The 23963-nt window shown below is 34.3% G+C and overlaps 1 protein-coding gene across 5 annotated transcripts in view; it reads right to left on the bottom strand.

The window, feature by feature from the left end:
- Positions 1–23963, bottom strand: part of LOC149799849 (disks large homolog 1-like) — a 286339-nt gene that overhangs the window by 164868 nt on the left and 97508 nt on the right. For 3 of the 5 annotated variants that reach the window (XM_089959274.1, XM_089959275.1, XM_089959276.1), the window contains one exon: positions 18014–18052. In XM_089959274.1, the coding sequence (XP_089815400.1) occupies positions 18014–18052 (39 nt within the window). Of the gene's footprint in view, positions 1–8794; positions 8828–8993; positions 9111–18013; positions 18053–23963 lie in introns of those variants that run through there. The other 2 variants (XM_089959279.1, XM_089959278.1) reach the window with 2 other exon arrangements.

The raw sequence follows: 23963 nt of genomic DNA, 5'->3' as shown, positions 1-23963 counted from the left end.
ATGTACTGGGATTTAAATATTTTTGCATTTTAAAACCAAACAAAGATGTTGCCACTTATATCAAAACATGTGATTTCAGTTTACAACCACAATTTTATCCCATGGAAGAAAAAGTGTATGTAATTTCGATTTTTAACATAGCTTTAACAATTTTCCAGTCATATCATATAAATCTTGCAAGCCAATAAAAAAAGTTTTAGTCCCACAATAAATCCAGATTGTTATTTATGTACAGTTACTTAGTGTACCCAATGGTAGTAGTAGTAACAATAATAATAATAATAATAATAATAATAATAATAACAATAACAATAAATATAATTATTATTATTATTAATAAAGTAATTATTTTAGAGGGTAGCATAACTAGTTTACAAAACTAATCCTGGGGCCATCCAATATCAATATATATATATATATATATATATATATATATATATATATATATATATATATATATATATATATATATATATATATTTTAACGAAAATATACAAAGATGCATTAAAACTGTAAGTACGAGTCACAATGGAAGTTAGCTAAATTCTGACTGGATTGTAAACCAAGACCAATGGCTAGCATGAGGCTTTACAAAACAATATAATCCTCCAGATATGATGTATCTCCCTAGTCTCCTGCTTAGATAAATACTCCTATGGAAGGAACCCTAACTACAGCATTCTTAATCTGCACAATAAAACTTGTGCTGCACTTTGTTTAAACGGTAACGAAAGAAACACTAAATGTTGAAAATATGAAGTATCAAATGGCACTCTACACAACCTGCTTGATATGTGCACCAAGTATGGTCAATATATCTTGAATGGTTTGAGAGTTATGTTCCAGAAACAAAAATGTTCATGGATAGACAAACACAGCAATAGCTTAAAACAGCAAGGTTCTATTCTAGGCTGCATTTTATTCCAATGGCACAACAAAATTATTTCTGGTCCATTCAAATACAAAAGATGCATACACACAGCACAGTGTCAAAATAATTAGCTCAAATTTTTATGAATTTTGTGGGGTTTTTTTTAATGCTACATATCATGTTGAGAATTTTTCCTTTTGATAATGGAAGCTCTTGACCATGGTCAGCTTCTAATGGAGTTAGCTCCCTTACATGTAGCATCAGTTTGAAGGTTCAGAATGTATCTCTTCTTATGAGGCTAATCTGATTAAAATCAGAACTACACTGTCCTATGTGAAGATCTGACAGTGACCACTTAGGGGGTCCAGTTCTGGTCACCTATATTATTACCATAATCACTAATTTTATCAGCCAATCAGATGAAGTCATATTTTCATGTCTGAGAGATTCAGCAGTGAGGATAAAGAGCACCAATGTGTGCCAAAACATTTTGATTCACTTTCAAATTTTTAAAAGCTGCATATCCATTGGCTAATTCAAAGATCACCAGAACATGACCCAAAGCAGTCAGTGTCAGATCTTCACGTCGAACAGTGGAGATCTGATTTTAATCAGACTGCTTATGATACACAATGCATCTACCAACAGCAAAAAGTATATGTTTTGCCAAATGTTTCTATAGCAAACCGGTCATACAAATTAACTTATAAATCCAGTCCAAATGTAAACTACACAAACCCTCTGAGTCTGCTCTGGTGGCCTAAATGGTTAGAGCACCTGAGTCAGATGCAAAAGATCAGAGGATCGAACCCCTGCCAAGTCATAATAAAGACTTATAAAAATGGTACTAGCAGCTGCCTCAATTGGTGCTCAGCATTAAGAGGTTAGTGTTAGGATTGGTCGGCCTGGTATCAGGATAATATGATCGGGTGGAACATTATGCTACATGACTGCAACATGATGCTCCAGTGATAGACATCACTATCAACTGCCACACTGCAGACATCATAGCAATATGACTAAGTTTTTAAAGCTACATTAAAAATCCAAATTACACTCACATACAGATCTGCTATCATATAATATGCTGGCAGATCTGGGTTCATTTTGTTATGAGCAATCAAAAGAACAAAGGATATAGACCCTGATCTGCTGGTGCAATATGTTGCTTTCAGTTGGACCTGACTTGCATGTAACTACGTATGATATGTGATGCACAGCTTAAGTCTGACTGTGGCATTCTGAGGGGCATATTAGCTTAAAAGTCTTTGAAAGAAATAAAGAAAAAGGTTCGTGCTGACAACTCTGCTTTTCTAGCATGGTATCATGCAATATATCTATTTATATTCTTAAACTTGAACAATACACATGAGCCGTAAGTGCAATCCAATATTTTCTGAGGTGGAAATAACAGACAAGGAAATTATGGGTTATAATAATTTTTAAAACTGTTGGATTGTTGGTTTTAACAGCACTCTGAACACATTATTGTTTATATCATGCTGAGGGAATGGGAACCAAGTGCTTTTCCCAAGGACAAAGTGGCAGTACACCAAGGGCTGACAGGGGGTGGGGTGGAGGTGGGGGCAGGCTGAACAACACTTTTCATTTTATGAAAGAATAATTATGCTTGAACAAGAACTAAGAGAGGCCTCGTGATCTGTCCCTACAGCCCTGAGTACACCCAGGCTGGCAGACTGGAAAAAATATGAATAGATCTTCCAATTTCATACCTTCCAAAATGAAAGTTTGAATGTGTACAAAAGAACAGATGAGGCTGCAAATGTGCTGTGTGTATTTTAAACTACTGTTACAATGACAAAGTTTCCTTCGTCATTTTTTTCACCATAAATTTTGTTGTAAATTTAAAAAAGGGATTTAATTAAAAAAGTTGTTGTCTTTGTCTTAATGTGACAAGAATAAGTCTGAAATATATATCTACTCTGTATATCAGACATTTTCCTCAATTTTTGGAAATAAAATTTCAAGGAATGAAAATATTATGAAGAACAATATATTTAGAAATTACAAGAATGTAACCAGCAAATTGCTGTCAGTCAGAAAATGAATATTACATTATAAAGATCAATTGCATTGACTTCTATCACATGGGAATAAAACAATTTTCCTCCCATCTGTCACTCTTGGATGTGTAAATTCCTAGACTGGCTTGCCCCAAACTCTTTTTACTCAGCCAAAAATGTTATGATTTTGTTTATACTCCCTGCTTTCTGATAACTTAAGTTAAACATATGTGTTATTCTCTTTCACCACATGATAAGCAATGGTTAACAAAGTTAACTTAATTAGGTTTGACTGAGCAATTTAATAGCATCCATATGCATAGTATGGCTATAGTAAAAATATTATGCAAAATAATCTGACCTGTGGTAACCAATCAGAATGATTACAATATCATCATCTGTCAAATTCCCTAGTGTATATGTCATGCATGTAGAATCCAATACATCACCTGAACTTAACATTCAATTCTGAATTGAAAATCTTCTGACCATCATTAATGTTGTTGTTGTTGTTGTTGTTGTTGTGGGGGTTAAATGCCATTTTTCAGCACAAGACAGGCTATGCATGGCAGCCAGTATTAATGGTGGAGGAAGAACCTGGGAAAACCCCAGGAAGAACTACCAAAACACGAGAAGCTACTGGCAAGCTTTCTCACATACCCACAATGGCCGAATCCGAGACTCGCACCCACGCCAACAGAGGTGAGATGGCAGTGATCCATAACGAAGAGTGCTTTAGACCACTCGGCCACTCGGCACCCCCATTAAAGTAAGTAGCATAAATCAGCAGTTTGTCCCACTAATTCACAAATGAAATCAAGATTTTTAAAAAATCATATTACAACAGTGACGTTGTTGTTTCACAAATTAAATGTCCTTAGCTTCTTAAAAGGCAAATCTGGTTTTGTCATTAATCAACAATAACACTCAAATATATCCATATTCACATGCTTTAATTGACATAATTCACAATGTTTTTGGAGGTACATGTGATGTGCAACCAAAATCTCTTGAAGGAAATGTTTTTTTAACATCTGTCAAAGGTTGGTCATCTTGATAATAAAGGTAATTTAAACAGAAAAGCAACAACCTCATTTTTTTAAAAACAAACATTTTATTGACAATTATGCCCATTGTGAATATAAAATGAGAAACAATTTAACAGCTCCCCCTCCCTATCTTATTTTCATTGCAAATGTCCAGCTGGGACAGCTTCCCTTCTTAAATTTACTTTGGTAACTCACATCCTCACTTAAAAGGTGATCTGGGTTTATGGACCCATTGAGTGCCAGTTGTCAAGGGAAAATTGTAGCTTTGATGCCCTCAGGCTTAATTGCATTAAGATGTGATTCTACTGCTGTCCTTACAAAAGTTAAATTACTTTGTAATCTTTCTCCTGTCCAGAGCATTACAATATTCCTTCATCAATTGTCACCTCTGAATAAACAGTTCATTCTTGTGTTAAGAATCAGATCCACTGTCACAAGCACCACATGGCTATGCAGTGTTGTTTACATCCTAATTAAACAGGCGTTGAGCTTTGGCCAAGTTATTCTATTTTAACTGCTTGATTTGCATAATTGGACAGATCAAATTAATGAGGCTACCAATATGTAAATAAGTCTACTATCATAGGAAAATGAGAAATGTAGAGAAAACTAACGATATAGAAAAACATACAAAAGTCCCATAAAAAGATAAAATACTTGTTTTGTATCATTCTTTAATATATTTATGAAATATTATTGCAAATTTACACAAGCAAGAAGAGAGAGGGCTTCATTTCTTAGGGTTCTCAATCAACATGAAATAATAATAAAAAACTATTTGATGTGAATTAATGAATGAGAACAAAGAGAAGTAGCTCTTACATGGGTAGGATCTGCATACCTGGTAATGTCTTTTTATTATTATGCCACTCCCTTTATTTGATTTGAAACAATACATAATTAACATAATACAAAGTAGGTCTCCTTTTAACTGATTGTAGCAATGCAACAAACACTTACAAAAATCGAAGATCAAAACAATGTCAGCACTTAATTAGGTTCTCAGAAATGCTTGCAGACATAGCTGTGCTGGTATATTGACACATTCCACATTTGAAAACAAGAGCATATAGCATTTATGATGATTACACTGAAACTGAATTAAAAGACAGAAGTAAACTACAAGTTTCACTTGCCAAAACTTATTTAATTAGCATTTATTTTTTACAGAGGTACCAGTGGTAGGCCTTAATGACATCTGCATCATAATACCATCAAATATTGTTATTTAGTTGAGAACTTACCAAAACAAATGTCATCTACTTAAAAGCATGATGATGAATCAGATTTCTGGGCACTAAGGGCCATTATAATTAATGCCCGTATATATTTTACTTTTTTATTATCACATTGTACCAACTTACGATTATCCTATCAGGATGGTAATTTATTAATTACATGATGACACAAAACATACGTATTTAAAGTCTGAACAAATTTATTTCAAATGAAAACAAATTATAAAAAAGCAAATGACCCTAAAATTCAAAATTACAGCAAATATTGTTATTTCAGCATTTTTAATGTTGAACTGTTATGAAAATAGATTTCTTCAAAAGTTTCAATGATTGCTCAATGAATTGTGGGTCGAAGTGGGTCTAAGTTCTTTGGCGTACAACTTAGCTGGAATATACTGGTAACTGTTTAATCTTCATACATTCTACATTAATTACCTACCTAGTATTTGCATGTTTATATAAAAGTCTGATCCATTCGAGATGAACTTCACGAAGTGAGTAAGCCAATGTTGTGTAATATCTACTGCCCTCCTGTTGTTTTGGCACAGCCATATTTGATTAATTTCACCTGTGTTGTAGCGAGTGTTCTCATGGCAAGTATAAAAGCCATGCACAACAGTGCCTAGTGTGGCAGCTTCAGTCTTATTTCATAGCATTCAGCTAGATTTCCCGTTTCAATCTTTATCTGCACCTTCTGAAACCCACCATGGCTCAGGAAGCTCTTGGATGCAAAATCCTAAGATTGAGATAATATTTTAAACAAAGAGGTGTGTTTATCTCCAGAAAATGTTGTGACTTATTCACGGAACCCTCAATGTGGTTGTTTATAAACCTGTGAGACTTGCTCTTATTATATGATAGGCTAGAGCCTACTTTCATAGTATATGCACCTTCAGGAGCATATGAATCTCTCATAAGGCCAGAGCCAATGCACCTTATGGTGTAATAGGTACTGAGTGTCATTACACTTATGTTTGTGTTCTGCACCATCTGGGTAGCACCATTACCCATTTAGTCTAGTAGGTGTACCTTTACCCATTGGTCTAGTACTTGCACCCTTACCCATTTAGTGTGGTGCTTGCACCTTTACCCATTTAGTCTGGTGCTTGCACCTTTACCCATTTAGTCTAGTACCTGCACCCTTACCCATTTAGTCTAGTACTTGCACCCTTACCCATTTAGTCTAGTACTTGCACCTTTACCCATTTAGTCTAGTACTTGCACCTTTACCCATCGGTCTAGTACTTGCACCTTTACCCATTTAGTGTGGTACTTGCACCTTTACCCATTTAGTCTGGTGCTTGCACCTTTACCCATTTAGTCTAGTACTTGCACCCTTACCCATTTAGTCTAGTAATTGCACCCTTACCCATTTAGTCTAGTACTTGCACCCTTACCCATTTAGTCTAGTACTTGCACCCTTACCCATTTAGTCTAGTACTTGCACCCTTACCCATTTAGTCTAGTACTTGTACCTTTACCCATTTAGTCTAGTACTTGCCCCTTTCAAGGTTTAATATGTGCACCTTAAGCTACTTTATGAACATTGGTATAGTTGTATATGATTTGACAGCACCTTCGTCATTTATTTTAGCACCTTCCATCTCTGGCCACAATATACAGTGTACTTTTGTGTGGTAAGTTTTCTGTGCACCTTCACTAGTGTGTCTCCTGTTTGCACATTCTACCACGAGCATCGCCAGTGCTTTGGTGGTGCACTTTATGTATTATTTATGGTACAGTTTATAAATGCATATTCCATTTTTTGGATAAACACATTCTATCTGAAGTCATGTAATTGATATAACCTCATCTATATTGGCCTTAGAATATTTGAACTAGAATAGCTCTACTTAACAAATTATACAATTATTCCTTTGTCATTTTCTTTACATATACATTCTGTTATTGTGAATTGTGCTTAAATATATTTATTTACAGAACTGAATCATATCTATATGTATTAGCAACTGATAGCCACCTTTTATTTGTGTTGACAGTTTCTGTTTTTGTCGTCTCTTCTCTAATGACAAATGTAGAGGAGCTACAAACATATGACCGACATTTGAGTCTGCTCCAAGTATACCCTGACCAGCATGTTTTACAGTACTGTATGTATCACTGGGGCATCGTGTTGCAGACATGTAACTTGATGTCCCACCCAGTCACATTATCCTGACACCAGGCTGACAAGTCCTAACACTAACCTCTTAATGATGAGCACCTAGCAAGGCAGCTGTTAGTACCATTTTTATAAGTCTTTGGTACGACTCAAGTGAAGTTCAAACCCATGACCTCCCTTATCCAAGGTGGATGCTCAAACCGCTAGGCCACGAGTGGTTCGAATATTTTTCAATTTGTAAATTGACATTTTTGTAACAACATGCCAATGAAGTATATAACATTAATTCAGAAAATGAGGAAAACTAGTATCCTTTCTACTGTGATTTCATTAGTTGCCAGATTTTTACACTTTCATAATTACCACAAAAATTATCATGATGAGAACAGCTAACAGATGAGAACTGCCATGTATAGCCTATCATGTACTGAAAAATGGCATTAAGCCCACAACAATAACAACAACATTTCAACAGATATGACATGTAAGAATAATACAAGGATGTAAGTAAGTATGTAATTAGAATTTAAAACCGAGGGTGGAAGTTGATCCACGTGAGAATAATTGCCACTGTCAATGGACACAAATGCATGCTGGCTGACCCTGCTGTAACGTGTTTTATTATAACACAAATGTGGATATATTGTGGCCATGTCAAGTTTCCCAGTTTTTTATCTTCAATGATCTTGTTGTCCCTTGAACACTATCAAAAACATCAAGCAAGCCAGTAAACTGATAAAAATAATTCAGTTAAGTTTTCAAAAACTCACAGCTTACAGATTATAATAAATGTTTTTACACAGCAATGATTAATCTTCATAGAAAAATAAGCATCTTAATTCAGACTGTTATATAAACTGGCATATTATCACCAATCTGCTCATCTTACCCCCACCCCATATTTTCATCAAAATTTTGATCACTCTTGCTATACCACAATTCAGTATATAATGTAGTCATCAATTATGGACATTTTCCCCTGTTATACTGGCATGTGTATGCAAAGTTACATAACAAGAAATTTGGATTAGTTGTTATGACTCTATGTACTTATTATAATCTTCATCTCCACCATTTCATGCCCAGGCCTTTCAACCTGACACCAACCACATATATAATAAAAACGATTTCAGTTCCAGTTACTACCAATGCTGTAAATGCCTAATGTAAACATAATACAGACAGGGATATTTTAAGTGTGGGGCTGAAAATGTGCCCCTGTCCCTATAAGACAGATTATTTTAAAAAGATAATGCAAAATTCCTAATTATACCTAATTGTTCCTGACAATTTCTTTCCAATCAGTATAACCAAAATGACCACCCAAACCCCTCCCATTTACCTAACAGAAATCACTGACAAAGTGTATACAAATTGAGCATTAGCAAATTGCTGCTTGTACCTCTGTATGTAGTACCTTGATCTTGACCTCCACCTTAAAAAAAACCTAACCACCCACCCATCCCTGCCCTGCCCATCTCTTCCTTACCAGTCTGTAGTTGAACATGTTTCATTTTCATCAATTACTGCACCATAACTTCACCTCAAGTGTAAAGTTCATTCTGAACAAGACTTCCAATAATCATACTGTAAATCATACAAAAGTAAACAATGATGTCAATAAAGGTTCCACTTCTTAACACCACATCTGACAAGCTGATGTGCCTCAGGATCACAACAAAACATACCTTTGCCCAACAATTTCAGTTAACACTCTACTTTTGGCTTCAGTAGCCCAGCATGTAGTCATATTTATTCCTGATGAAAAAACTCCAACAACCATCCTCCATTTCCAAAATGGTGGCAAAAACACACTACAAATCCTCAAGTTATCTGTGTATTGTATATACTCTTGTATGAATACCCAAACAAAATTGCAAACAAATCAAAGAATATCCATCTAAAACTGACATAAAAAAATTTTTTCTTGTATTTAAAGATATTTTATTTTCTTCTGGTTCTTTATTAGGGTAGATGAAACTAACTCAAAATATTTCAATGGAGTAAACTTGGAAAAACTACAGTAAGATTTCTTAACCTTGCAACAAACCCAGCAAATATTGTTAAAGAGGTAAGAGAGACACACAAGACTCAAACATAGGTTACAATGCTATTAAATGATCAACGGATTTTTTTCAGAAAACTGTTTATTTGACTCTCTGCAGAACATATGCTGCGTATGAATAAACAGACTCAAGCAACCTACTGAAGGAAATATAAGGTACAATACCTACATGGATATACATATATAAATACACATACACATCATCAGTGCCAAACCAAATCTCAGCATCATCACCAGCTGCAGCTACTTTCACCAATGCCTGATGGAGGATTCTACTACCATATATACTTGCATATAAGCCAAATAATTCAGGAAAAAATAAAGGCCTGGAAGAAGGGAGGGGTCGGCTTATCCGCGGGCCAATGTGTAAACTTGACAATTTTTATGTCTTTTTGTTGACTACTTTAATGGCTGTAAATCTTGGGACACGAAACAATAATTTTTTCCGTGTCCTAAGACATAGGCATGTAAAAAAAAAAAGTAACTTTTGATTACCTGGCAATTATTAAACTGTTATAAAGTACTATGATTGATTTTGTTATTATTTTATATTTTCTGATTTCTCCAACACGAAGTTAAATAAAGGTAAATGCAGACTTCATAATTCGCGGGCTGGTTGAGTTTACCAGGGTGACCATGCTTAACTATAATGTACAGTGCAAAGTGTGCATAGCATCACTTAAATCCTTACTTAATCCCAAACACTGATGCAGATTTTGCTTTATTCACTGTTCCGACTAAATTGCATTCTTCTAGGTAACATTTCAGCTAGTCCTTAATACATGTAGCTGTTTCTTTTACGTTGAATCGAGCGCTCATGAGTTACTCATTGTTAATGATATAAGTGATCCTACAAATTGAAATATTTTTAAAAAGGTATGCACGTTTATTTGTACAAGGCACATAACCATCATAATTTACATGTTCACAAAGAGTGGTAATAATAAAAGCTATAATTCTCAGAGATCAACTAAAATCAACATCAATCAATTTTAGTTATGTGTTTTAGCTGAACAAACATAACATTCCACACAATGGAAAGCTTGATGCTTTGGTGTCTAATATGTTGATAGTCAGCGAATTTGTCTTTTGTTTTGCGACCACAGTACAGACCAGTTAATCATTAAAACCCTGCAACTGGCTTGTGATAAGAGGAAATTTTTACCTGTAACTATACCAGTTTAACATAGGTATATACAATATAAAAATGCCAGGTGTTCACTCACGCAAGTTTCTTTCGTGGGAATGGAGCTATAGAATATGGAGTTACAGCATTCATAGTAATCATTCTTAGCACTGAAATTAATTGTAGATAATTTTACTGTTATGGTTTATTTTTTTGTTCTGGTTTATTTTTTTTATTTTTATATTATTGTAGAAGTACAAAAATCATTAATTTACATGAATAATGTTTAAACTTAACATTCTATTTAGCTGCGAATTCTTTAAACTAAAATAATTATTTCGTCACAACAATAATTCAAAAGTGATACAACAGAATATTTAGGACTTTTCTTGGTTAGAAGAAATGAAAATCAAAGATATAATGTAATAATCAAGAGTTCTCTGCAAAAATTGGAAGAATGAAATCAGGAGATAGGCATGGAGCGACCCCAATCATCGGGAGTTTTTTTTCTCCCTCCCGGCGAGAAGGTTGACAGGTATGGTGTAAGGTCACTTACATCAAAGCAAGCTACAACTCAGCTTTTATGGTATTAGCATAATTTTTGAAACATTATTTCAAAAACTTTATAAGAAAACAGAAAATTAAATAAATTACTTTTCAAACAAGTTTATACCATTTCTTTTTAATAATCATGCATGCCAACCTCGAGATAAGTATACATGCAATTTTTCTTTAAATACAAGTCTGCCTAAACAAATGCATTTAGAACTTACCTCGTGCATCTTGAGATGCCTTGGATCTGTAAGTCGGCCTATACGTAAGTCATGCACTTTTTAGTGTTTATACCTGTTCAGTTTGTGGATCGGCTTATATCCAAACAAGCTTATATGCGAGTATATATGGTACCATCCCTCTCTGTTCAAACATCTCCATAAAATGAAATATTGCCAAAAAAAGATCCAAATATGTTTTCTAATTTAAACGCTGACAAAATGCAAATCATAACTGACTTTACTGGAATTCAGATCTTATTACCACAGCTTTCCACTTCATCTCCATTAAAAATGTTAGATCAGACTTTACTGAAAACCTGGTTCATTACCTTAGCTTTCAACTTGAGTGTCCCAAAACCATGAAAAAAAAAAAAAACCAAACTTCAATGTCAGAATCCAGAATACCGATTACACAGTAGCTCTGTGCACAAGTCTCACCCACCCTGTCCAAATAACAAAATTCATAAAAAAAATCAATGCAAATCTATTTTTGCCATTGTCTGGTTTATATTACAATTGGCGGAGTGACAATTAACCAAATAACTTAAAACTGGACAGAAAACAAACAACCAAATATCTGATTTGGATTTTCAAATAGTTATAAAGGTTTAATGGGCTTTTTATTGTGTTTCCTTTCATCTTTAATGAAATGTTTTCACTGCATCACAAACCAAAATATTTATAAGGTCAATGACAAGCAATTTCAGACACTCTTACTGGTCGTTGACCACCAGTATCAGTCAACAGAAGAATCTTGGTAAGAAAATCTGGGACAATTTCATGAATTCAAAGACACAAACTGATATTCCAATGTGTGCATAAATAACATTTTCCATGGAAAATTTGAATAATATCTAACGTAAATAAATGATCAGTAAGTTACAATGAAATTTCAGCCAATTCCCATTAGTAATTAAAACAGCTCTGCATCTAAAATGGCACTACTGTGCTGAGATCTTTCACACTTAAAACTTTCTAGCTGAGTGATAAAACTCAATTTTTAAGTAATCAGGCTTTTTTCTTCATACTGCATCATGACACCAAACTTTCTGTATTCAAAGGCTTTTTGTCATTACTGATCCCATTTATTGTTTACCTTCAATGCAGGGAACTATAACAGAACTTCTCTAATGAGTTCTATGTTGGATAACTCTTACTAAACTACATATAAATGTGATATAATTAAATCAGACTGTTTGGGTAATCATCCCTAATAGGACTATACAAAAAACAAGCAAAGCTATTTTTGGAGTATCGATTCCTCCTTAAAGTATATGATTTGTTTAAGTTCTTGACTCAGGAAGGGTCTCAAGATTAGCAACCACAACAAAATATTCAGATAAAGTTAACAGTTAACTCATTAATTTAAGTGCCATGACTTTTTGCAGTCCTACATCTTCACAAAATGAGCTCAGATTTTGACTGCTGCAAAAAAAGATTAGTTTCTATGTCTGTCCACCCCCACCCCAAATAAACAAATATCACTAATTAAAACTGATAGTTAAATGCCATGTACAATAAAAATGAAATTTTTCAGAGAAAATTATTATCATTAACCAGTAATTTTTTAGGAATGAAATGATAAAAACTTAAAAGCTTGCAAAAAAAAAAGAAATGTTTACACATTAAAATTTTTTTAAAAAATGGAAAATGCACAAATGATATACACTTTAGAAGAAATCAAATATTTATGGAATGACATGTTACCTTTTGCTATTAATATTTATCTTGATCATCTGTAAAAGCAAGTATAGACCTAGTGACTTCCCTTGATACTGACAACAGCATTCCTTACTAAGCGAACTGGCTCTAAACAAGCATAATAATGGATTCCACCGTACAAGAATAACGTGTATTTGCATGTATATATTGGTGTTTAATGGCAGATCAGCACAAATATGGATATATGATGCCAATTAGAAGTTCATCTCTGGTTCAGCACTACAATCTGCACCTATCCCTTGATAACTCACTCAACTGGGTCCAAAAATACAGAACTACAGTATATACAAGGATGCAAATTGCAAAGGAACCTCTAAAAAATTAAAAAGGGGATGCCATCCCAGCTGAGTATCAACAATGAGAGGACGACGGAGGGGGTTACTGTTCAATGCTTGAATAATCATCTTATAATCACATTTGGAATAATTGTTAATAAAATGCTTTTTGTAATTAAGTTTTTCACCGTCCTGTATGAATTAAATTTATTTTCAAGATGACCAACCACTGAAGATCAATAAAAACATTACATCATGAGATAGCAACAAACTCACACATTTTTTATTGCATGTGAATGTGGGTATCTTCAAGTGTCATTGTTGATTCAAGATAAAATAAGATTTCCTTTTTAAATAAATAACAATGGGACATTTAATTCACACAACAACTGTTGACATGATTTTTATCCTTTCTTTTATTATTAGTAAAATACTGATGCTGCAATTTCATGAATGTTAAAGTGAAATTTCAGCTCATCCACTTGCAAATCACCAAGTGTCAATTTGAGAATTTTAAGTACCACAAACTTTTGAACTAAATTCTCCATAATGAATAATATCTGTGAAACAAAGCTTTTCATGCACCAACTACCACTGGATATGATAGATACTTTAATTATGCAACCTACATAATAATATTTATAACAATGGTCAACTGGTCATCTCAGATGAGTTGATCTAACAAACTACCATGATCACTAGCTCATATGCATGTAGCATTTGCATGCCTTTCAACTTTATTTAAATTTTTATGCACTCTTTTAATTTAATTTGATGCAAATCTGATGACAAAAACAGGTCTACTTTTAATTTATTATAACAAAACAACACGCACTTCAACAGGTTATTGTACACACTCGCTGACAAAGCTGTGACTATAGATTAACAACTTTTACACTAGAACACAAGAGGGTATACCCTGAAACCAAATTAAAGGATGTAACTAAAACACAACTTTCACTTCTTAAAACTTATTTCATTGATATTATTTCTTAAAGTACTACAACCAGTAAATATTACTGACATTTTCATGGATCGAAACATCATCAAATAGTTACTTACAGTATAATTAGACCTTTCTTGTAAAGAATATTTAACAAAGTATGACTTCTTATTAAGAGATGTGAATTTCATGATGCTGGCCTGCTAACTCCTCATTTTGACAATGAAATGAGAAATACATCAAAGCTTAATTGACTGGTTTTTATTCCAATTACTTTCTTGTTCGACAAATAGAGGCCAACTCTTTTTGGCATTTTCTTGAGAAAATGAATGTGATCCAGGCCAGACCTTGGATCATAAGCAGGTTCACAAGTTATCTTGTTAGACCTTGGATCATAAGCTGGTTCACAAGTTATCTTGTTAGACCTTGGATCATAAGCAGGTTCACAAGTTATCTTGGCTCAAGTTACTGAGGGAGAGGTGTACTGAGAATACTGTAATATACCAAACCATGGAATCACAAATGGGAAAGAACGATAAAACACTAAGCTTCACCTCATCTTCTTTCAAACCATACTGCTAAATTGGTAAGACATTGCTATAATTGGTAAGATTTTGGTCACAGGGGTCAAAGCAACACAACATTATATCTGGGATCACATTACACCAAAATGCACTACAGAAAGGCAGAGCTGCAAATTCCAAAATGAAAGTTGAAAGAGATGGACAAACTCCAACAGAAGACAAACTTTTCCAAAACAAATGCAAACACGAAGTACCAAAAGATAAAATAAAAGGTGAAGACATTGCAATTCTGTAAAAGGTATACCCACTAAAATATCAAGGTAAAAAATAACACATCCTTAAAATATATGGTCAAATTTTTTTATATAACCCAATCAACAATTTTCTCAGATGGTAAAGTATTCTGTTTATAACCAAGTTCACACAACAAAAAACTTCTGTTTTACAAGGCAGAAATTGATTCAGTCTACAAGAATGTGTTCCTATGTCAGTGGTCACTGGTCACTTGCATGGCATGCACTCTGATCAAGGTTCACCTTCAGGAGGTATATGCAAGTCAGGTAAATGTATCCAATATGTGATCCACAGAATACCAACTCCTCTTTATGTTATATACCGACAATGGGTCTAATGTTATGAAGCAAATTAGTGGAGATTTCATTTCACATGTTTTGCCAAGTATATACAACATGCCAATTTAATTCATAATGTACTCATAACAACAGTGTCTTGTAAACATCCATTTAATGTGCTACATAAATCTATACCACATATACACACACGTCAGTTGTATACAACTCCAAAATGCAATGACTCAGCTCTGCTGCTGCATACTGTGCCGGCAGATCCATGTCTATGAAGTTTGTAAGAGGCAACCAAAAAGAACAAACAACAGTGACCCTGATCTACAAGCACATTCTAGCATTGGCAGATCAGTGTCTGAATTATTTGCAGCCAGATAAATGGTACCTTAAATATGATTACATGAATGTCTAGTTAGAAAATGTTGAGGTTTTACACAAGTGATATTCATGAGCTATAAATATTATTCATTTCAGGTCATTTTATCATTCAGGACATAAAAACAGGGTTGGGGGATTGGGGTTGGGGTCCGTAAAATAATTCTAATATTGCATAGCTTTTACTTTCATCATCTTAAAGAACTTCATCCTTTTAATGTGAATGCATCCTCCCCCAGAGTGGAGAATTGATAATATGACAGTCCACTCATGCACCTCACATGCCCATGCATGGAAATGCTGGAGAACTGTGGTTCCCAGTAATCAAAGGTAAGACAACATTACTCCCAAAGCTCAGATGAATACTCTGGATGCAAAAGTGAATCCAAATGGCAGGACCCAGGACTGAAAACTTCCTGGTCCAAGCAAAAACTGGGAAATTTCAATGTGGAAAAAATATAGGGATGTGCAAAAAGGCATTATGAAAGTTGATGGAGACTTCCCAATCTGACAGACGCACTGCATTTGAGACTGAGGATGAGGTCTCCACCTTAAAGTTAAAGTGTTCCTCCTGAACAAACAGATGTCACTGATCAACATCAGATTAATTCATATACAGGTGAACAATGGCCAGGTTTCTTAGTTTGAGGGAGAAATTACATGCTCATAATGTGATGAAAATAGAAATATTATCTGGTTTTAATGCCACCCAACATTGTTTAGGACCAATGTCCTTCAAAACTCAGTATAATTAAGATGATTTGATATATAAGACTTTTTCCTGGTAACAGCTGTATTGGGGCTTTAACACAGAAGACTTCACCCAAAATCAGTGTAATTGATAATGAATACAAGTCTGCCCTAATCTCAAAGGAGTGGGATACAGTGTGGTAACCTGAGTGGTCCCTTAACCCTTTACCTCATAGAGCATAGTTACAAAGTGCATCACACTATAAATAGAACACCTGTTACCTAGTCGACTCCACATGAATAGGCCTCCCTGTGAACTGTTAAGCAATGTAGTGTATGTTAATCTAACAGCAATTTTAACCATTTTACATCTATATATGTGGAAATATTTAAGAGTAAAGTCCGATTATTATAGCTGTGTATTTATTTTTCACAGAAGAATTTTTTTTATCTGCTTTAAAATCTTGAGAGAACTTGTTCACCATCATGTCAGTGAGGCCGCATGACCAACCGTAGCTGCCATTTCTCATACTCAAAATTTACAAGTTTTTCGTCTGCATCTACATAACTAAGTCATCTGAATTTGATAATTTATAAAATCCAATTGCTGCCCACATCAATATCAGAGCCTTTACCTAAGTTACTGAATCTTTCATAGTTGTGATTCTAATCGTGAAAACTTCATAACTACTGAATGAAATCCACGACCACCATTTTGGAGAGTGGAGATAAAGACCCAGTTACTTCAAATAGCAGATATCGACCGGGGGGGGGGGTTTCCCCGAAGGTGGTGCAATGAAAACTAGCTCAAAATGGCTGATGTTTACAGAAGGCGTCAAAAGGCGCTTTCATGCAAATGGAGTAGAGGCATCAAAAGGCGCTTCCATGTGAATCGAGTAGAGGCGTCCAAAGACGCTTGCATGAGGCAAAGGGTTAAAGAAAGAAATTACAAATGGGAGTTGGGGTTATGGGATGTAAATAGGATATGGATAGAATACATCAACAGAGATAACATTTGTTGAAGGAAATCTGCAATGTGGTCAAGCACTAGCAACAATAGAAAGTTTTCTCTGTTCACAAATTCAACAGACATCTATTAACATGGTGTCACTGAAAAAGGTAACTATCCTTTGCATGGGCATGTGAGGTGCATTAGTGGACTGTCTCAGACAATTCTCCACTCTTTTGGAGGATGTATTCACATCGAATAGTCATGGTATTGTGACACAAAAAAGTAAAAGCTACACAACAGTGATGGGGAAGTTCTTGCTGCTATTAAAATTCATTGTTTTTTTATATCACTATTTGAAATGGCTTCCACTTCAAAGATATACAAATATTATGACCCTTCCCTCTGTCCAAAAGCTTTCAAATGAATTCACCAATAAAAATGCTGCATGTTTCAATGACATGCAGCCTTTACCAGTTTCTAATAAGAATCACTGTGCTGCCAATGAGCAGCTTATTACAGCACCATCAGGCAGCAGTTGCCAAGGCAAATGGGATAACTATGCCTCGCCATATGATCACAGCTGAGACAAAATAATTCTCTGGATGTGACGCTCTATCCAAATTTAGTGACCTTATTATGAAACTGGACCGATGCATAATTTTCAAATATTAGTACTCACAAGTTCTCCATCTCCTGTATCTGATCCTGGTCCATGTGGCTGAAAAGAAAAAAGCAAAGAATCCATAATACTGTTGTAACCTCAATCGTATAGCATACAGACAGAAAATGAGTAATGCTCAATATTGCTTTTTCAAAGAGTGTACTAAACAAAACTTTAATCTCATAGCACTTTGAACACCATGAATACTCACGAGTCCAACTGCAAACTGCACCGACTCAGATCTGACATCAAATGATGCACCAGAAAAAATGGTCATTGCAGTTTGTTAGGATTATTCAATAGAACCAACAACAGAGACTCTGACCTGCAGGCGCATTATGCTATGGCAGATTAGGATCTTGTTGTCTGCAGTTTGACTGGACTTACAAGTGAGTATATATGGTATATTATCCTATTTACCAAATTTAATCAAAATTCAGGCCAGAAATACAGCAATTCTAGTGGCAAGAAGCTCATCCCAGCCAATGCAAGATCACCTCATTAATCGTATAGATTTTATGAATCATAACACTTGTTTGATATCTTGAAGATGTAAGCCATCTTACTAAAATGTCTTAAAAATCACAGAAGAAATAGGTTCGATAAAGTACTAGGAAAACATTTCCACATACAAATTCATCTCTGCAAACTACTTCAACAGAATATAAATCATTTAAGGAAACCCATGATGCATTCTTAACAGGTGGGAACATATTCTGACAGAAGTCATAACCATATTTCTGCAGACTTTTTATTTCCAGGAAATTCAAATAAATATCAGTTTTGGATAGCCCATTCATTATTACATATTGCATAGATCGCTTAAGTGCATAGTGAAAGTATGGTCCCATTTTATATTGTAAATATACATGAATTCCACTTAAATACATACTCCATTTACCGGTATATGCATAGCTTGGATCCGGTCCTGAGGCTATGCATATAAGCGGAGTTGACTGTACAAAGGTTCACAATGCTTCAAAAATTTTATTTCTATAATACATCATATTATCAAACAGTTCATTTCTAATTTTAGCAGAAAGACACAATTTCATTGTATAAGAAAGTCTGGTCAGCAAACCCATCATTCTAAACATGATTCAAGCACAACTTCAACCACAAAAATCCTATGTAAACATTGTAGAAAATGATAATGCATGGCAACAGATTTTAAAAAGGTTTTAAAATTCATCATTAATCTCCTCACAACCAGACTAATCAGTGTTTTAAAAAAAATTTATGAAACACAAGCAAAGAGGTGGTGACCACCGAATGACAAAAATGAAATTTCACTCAGATGCCATGTCTTTGGCTCACCAGTATAACGATCTTTATAACTTCAATAAATTTCTAACATATTGAACATACAACCAATCTATCATTTATTCCTGTGGGAAAATTCCAAGTTATTAGAATATCTTGTGATATTCATTTCCACCTTGTATACCATCGCTACTTTTAAACCCATGAAGTTTACATTTCAATAGGCTGACACATTAATTTCAGACAGCAGTAATGTTTTCTTTGTGAGCCTTTACTTTACAAGGCATATATTCTTGGTATAATCATTAATTTTAAAGACGATTGCAGCCACTAAGCCCCTACATTGACCAGTGAACTTAAACAGTTGTTCTATTCAGTAGAGGTCAGGAATTTATCACCTGGAGATCAACTCTTTGGTACCCAACCAATGCCAACAAAACATAGTCCACCATGAAGCTGACAGCCACACAAAATATCAAAATATAATTTCATCCAAAACACTGGTTTTTAACTTCAATTTCTCAATCACTCTTAAATGCAAATTACATCAAGCTAATTATGTCTTTCACATCAAAATGCTTTACTTGTTCGACAAAAATTATTATTTTTGCGAGCCTTACATTTTATTTCCTCATTAAGTCCAACCAAAATTAAGACAGTATGTACAGTTTTGTGTTGTTTTTTTTTTTCATAGTAAAATTGGCCAGGTGACAAACCACCAGTTAGCCAGGCAACCTGAGTCAGACAAGCCTAAATCAAAGACATTATGTAATAAACTGAGCAGAGCCCTTTTTGATCTAGAGTGGGCAGGATCAATCAGGAACAATACAAAGAAACACGATGGGTCTATCAAGAACTATAGGAAAAATGTAAGACAAATATGAATCTCACACAAAGACTGATGAACAAACAAAAAGGCAACACCAAAATAGCAATAATTTTCCAGAGGTATCAAGACTGCACATTCAATCAACTATTTCCACAGAGAAATCAAAAACCATCTAAAACATTTCCAAACCAATCAATCAAATGGACTGTCAACCAAAAACCTTAACCCCAAGCATGAAGAAATAAATGTATGCCAAAGCCATCAAATGTGGGGCAAAACAAACCCAACAACCCAGCAAATATATAGACAAAGATGAGAAGCCTCATGAAAACCCTGTTAGAACTTTTACAGTAATCACAAACAAAAGAAAAACCTGGCCATCCATCTATATACAAAACAAGAAAAAAAGCGAAAACTAAAGAAATGACAAAAACAAAAAATTTGAAGAGGAAAAAGACAGCATTACATTTATCAGATCAGATACTCACTAGCATGACTATGTTCTACAAAGTAAAGGTCCTTCTTATTGTCCAAGGACGAAAGCTCACGATAAAATAAAATGGCACAAGAAACCTTTAAATATATACTAAGATTAAAATAGAAAGAATATTTTGATCACATCCAACAAACAAAATTTGCATGCTGTGCTACCTAGCAGCCATCACATACTCTCTAATCTGGTGATTTGACAACTCTTCTTCAAACATGGGTTACACAACACACAATATCTCACCTGCAAAACATTCCATAATTTACCTATACAGCATATACAGTAAAACCTGTCTTGTAAAACCACCTCCTCTGGCTACAAAAAAAGGTCTTCCAAGACAGTGGTCTCTCATAAGAGGTTTGTGCTAGATTACCACTTTTCAAGTTCAAAATGCAATGGGTTTAAGGGGAAATAGCCATGATTACTGTACATAAATTTTACTTGTTATTCATAGTTCTTGTCAAAATATTACAATCATTTTTAATAATGGTAACAAAAAAAAAATGCAACAAACAATGCAAACCTGTGCAATGACAATCAAATCTGAAAACAATAATCACTTGTTAAGGCCACGCACAAAAACTTAATTTATATATCAACTCAACCACTACAATGAAGCCCTTTCAAAAAAGTTCTCACAAGGGCATTATCAGGATTTTGTGGTATTTCACAGAAGAAAATAAACAGTACCGGTACTAACCTCTGAATTGACAGTGTACCTCTATGACTATTCACTGAAGAAGTAATGGTCAATTGTAATGGGGATTTACAGGACTTTGGCACTGCAATGGCTGCTAGTGACTTGTATTTGTCTCTGTTTTTGTGATGTGGTTGTGCATAGCACTGTTGTTTTAGAACAATCTGTACTTTTTGTAGTGTTCTGCAGGTGGTTGCTGACAACATTGCAGCTAAATCATTCCATACATAACAATTGTGGTTGTAAAAGACAGGTGGTCACCCACAGCAACTCAACACAAAAATGAATATGGAGTGCATATTAAAAGTAAAATTCTCAAAATGAAAAATTGAGGAAATGCACAAAATCTTTACCAGTACCAGGAAATTGGGAAATAGGCCAAGCTGTATCACAGTTATATTTCAGGATTCAACTGTTGCAAGTCTGTAAGCTCAAGGAAGATAGAAAAGCTTTCAAACCTTCTGAATATAAATGTATCATGGTTCAATCATGACTGAATTGTTACATCTTTTGATCTACTTTGTGCCTTAAATTTATATTCCTTAATTTTAGCAGGCTTAAAGTTTTTAATTATCAGATCTTGAAAATGGTCTCCATGGAAACACATTTTTCACAAAAAATGTTTGACCAAATTCACTGCATTCACAACTAATACAGTACCATTTCTTGATATGCACAAAGCTCCAGTATCTTTAAGAAAATAAATTTCACAAAAATATTTTACAAAACCAAGATTTCCTTCATATTAGAATTATAGAGATAATGTCCCAAAAGTATTCTGAGAAATAATTTGTCTTCATATTCTAAACAATAAAGTTATGAAACTACCCTAAATAATGACGTAGGTCAAGAATTGCAAAAAAAATAACCTACTTTCAATGAACAAATATGTCATAAATGTATAATGAAACATAAAAGAATTTTGTTATGGGTTTAACACCTTTATTCAGCACATGACAAGCCATATACATGGCAGCCAGTGTAACTGGATTTTTGTTGTTCTTGTAGGGTTTAACGCCATTTTTTCAGCACAAGATAGGCTATACATGGCGGCCAGTATTCATGGTGGAGGAAGAACCCAGGAAAACCCCGGAAGGAACCACCAACCCATGAAAAGCTACTGGCAAGCTTTTTCACATACCCACATTAGCCAAATCCGAGACTCGAACTCACATAGACAGAGGTGAGATGGCAGTGATCCGTAATGGTGAACACTTTAGACCACTTGGCCACTAGGGGCCCCCTAACTGCTGGAGGAAGAACCTGGGGAAAAAAAAACTAATAAGAACCACAGACCCACAGAATTTATTTTGCAAGATTTCTTGCATACCCACACTGCTGGAGCCCAACACTTGAACCCATGCAGACTTGTGTGATGGCAGTGATCGGTCAATGTGAGTACTTTAGACCACTCTGCCATATGGGGTCCCTCAAAAAAAGAAAATGGCCTTCAGGGTCCAGGCAGAACTAAACTTTTGCACATAACTTTTCTCCACTAAAAGAATAGGGCAAAGTGAAAGTAAAATGGGGGAAATGAGTGTAAAGAGACCACAATTTATACAGTTAAGAACAGTTAATTTATTAAACCTCAGAGCCAAATAAACACAGTAATATGCTAATTGAAGTTCATGAAAATATTAAAGATGTTTCTAAGTTTGATGCATCAAAAATGTTGTATGATTATGTTTTTGCAAATGACAGTAACTTAAAAAAAATAGATTACCCTTTACATTGAGGGCCAATATGGAACTATATGTCCATTCTTCCTACTTTTACAGGATGAGATAAAAAAAATAAAATTATTTACCTTCACCAGCATTCAGTCCACATATCCAAAAAGAAAGACTTTTTGTGACTAGACTACAAATGTATGAAATATCAATCACTTTTCAAGCTTCATGTGTAAATCCAGTAAACTGACACAAGCTTTGATCAATGATGCACAAATATACAGTCTTTAAGCTGTTTTGTAATGGGTTTTCCAAAAGAAAAAGACAAAGCGGTTGATGCTGTATTCAAATATAAAAGCATTCACTGAATGGCCCCAAAAAGGGAACCTGGCTTTCCCTTTGCTTTTGGGTAAAATGACAGGCAATGTAGAAACTGAATAATAATAATAATAATAATAATAATAATAATAATAATAATAATAATATTAATGATGACCTGATTTAAAGAGGTTAACACAATTAGCTAAGAACTAATCTACCTTGAGGCCCTCAAACTGTTGTATATATTTGACTTTATTATATCTGATTTTATATATATTTCAATTTAATTGTTTGTCAGTTTTATATATAAAAAATATTTTTCATTACATGAGATTGTAATGTAAATTTATTCACTAGAGATATACTTTTTTCAGAAAATAATTTGACCTTGACTGTTAGTTTATAAACACCAGGTGTTGATCGAAATCCTGACCTTGTTTCAAAATTTGTAGCATCCAAGTAAACAAGTTCAATTTATTTTTAAAATGATTGGTTGTTGTTGACGGGACATAATCTTTAAGATGTAAACAACTTTTTAAAATTATTTCTTAAAGTAAAATGATTGGTTTTCATCAGGGTCACACTGGGTAGATGTGATTTTTGACGAGTATTTATTTTCTATAAGCTTTGAGAAGATGATCACATGACCCCTTGTTTACGTTTTTGAAGACCATATAACCTCTATTTTGGAAAATTAT

This window comes from Sinohyriopsis cumingii, chromosome 5 (genome assembly GCF_028554795.1).
Source record: "Sinohyriopsis cumingii isolate HCF-2022 chromosome 5, ASM2855479v2, whole genome shotgun sequence".
In the NCBI taxonomy this organism is placed as follows: domain Eukaryota; kingdom Metazoa; phylum Mollusca; class Bivalvia; order Unionida; family Unionidae; genus Sinohyriopsis; species Sinohyriopsis cumingii.
This window is presented reverse-complemented; position numbering and strand designations above follow the sequence as displayed.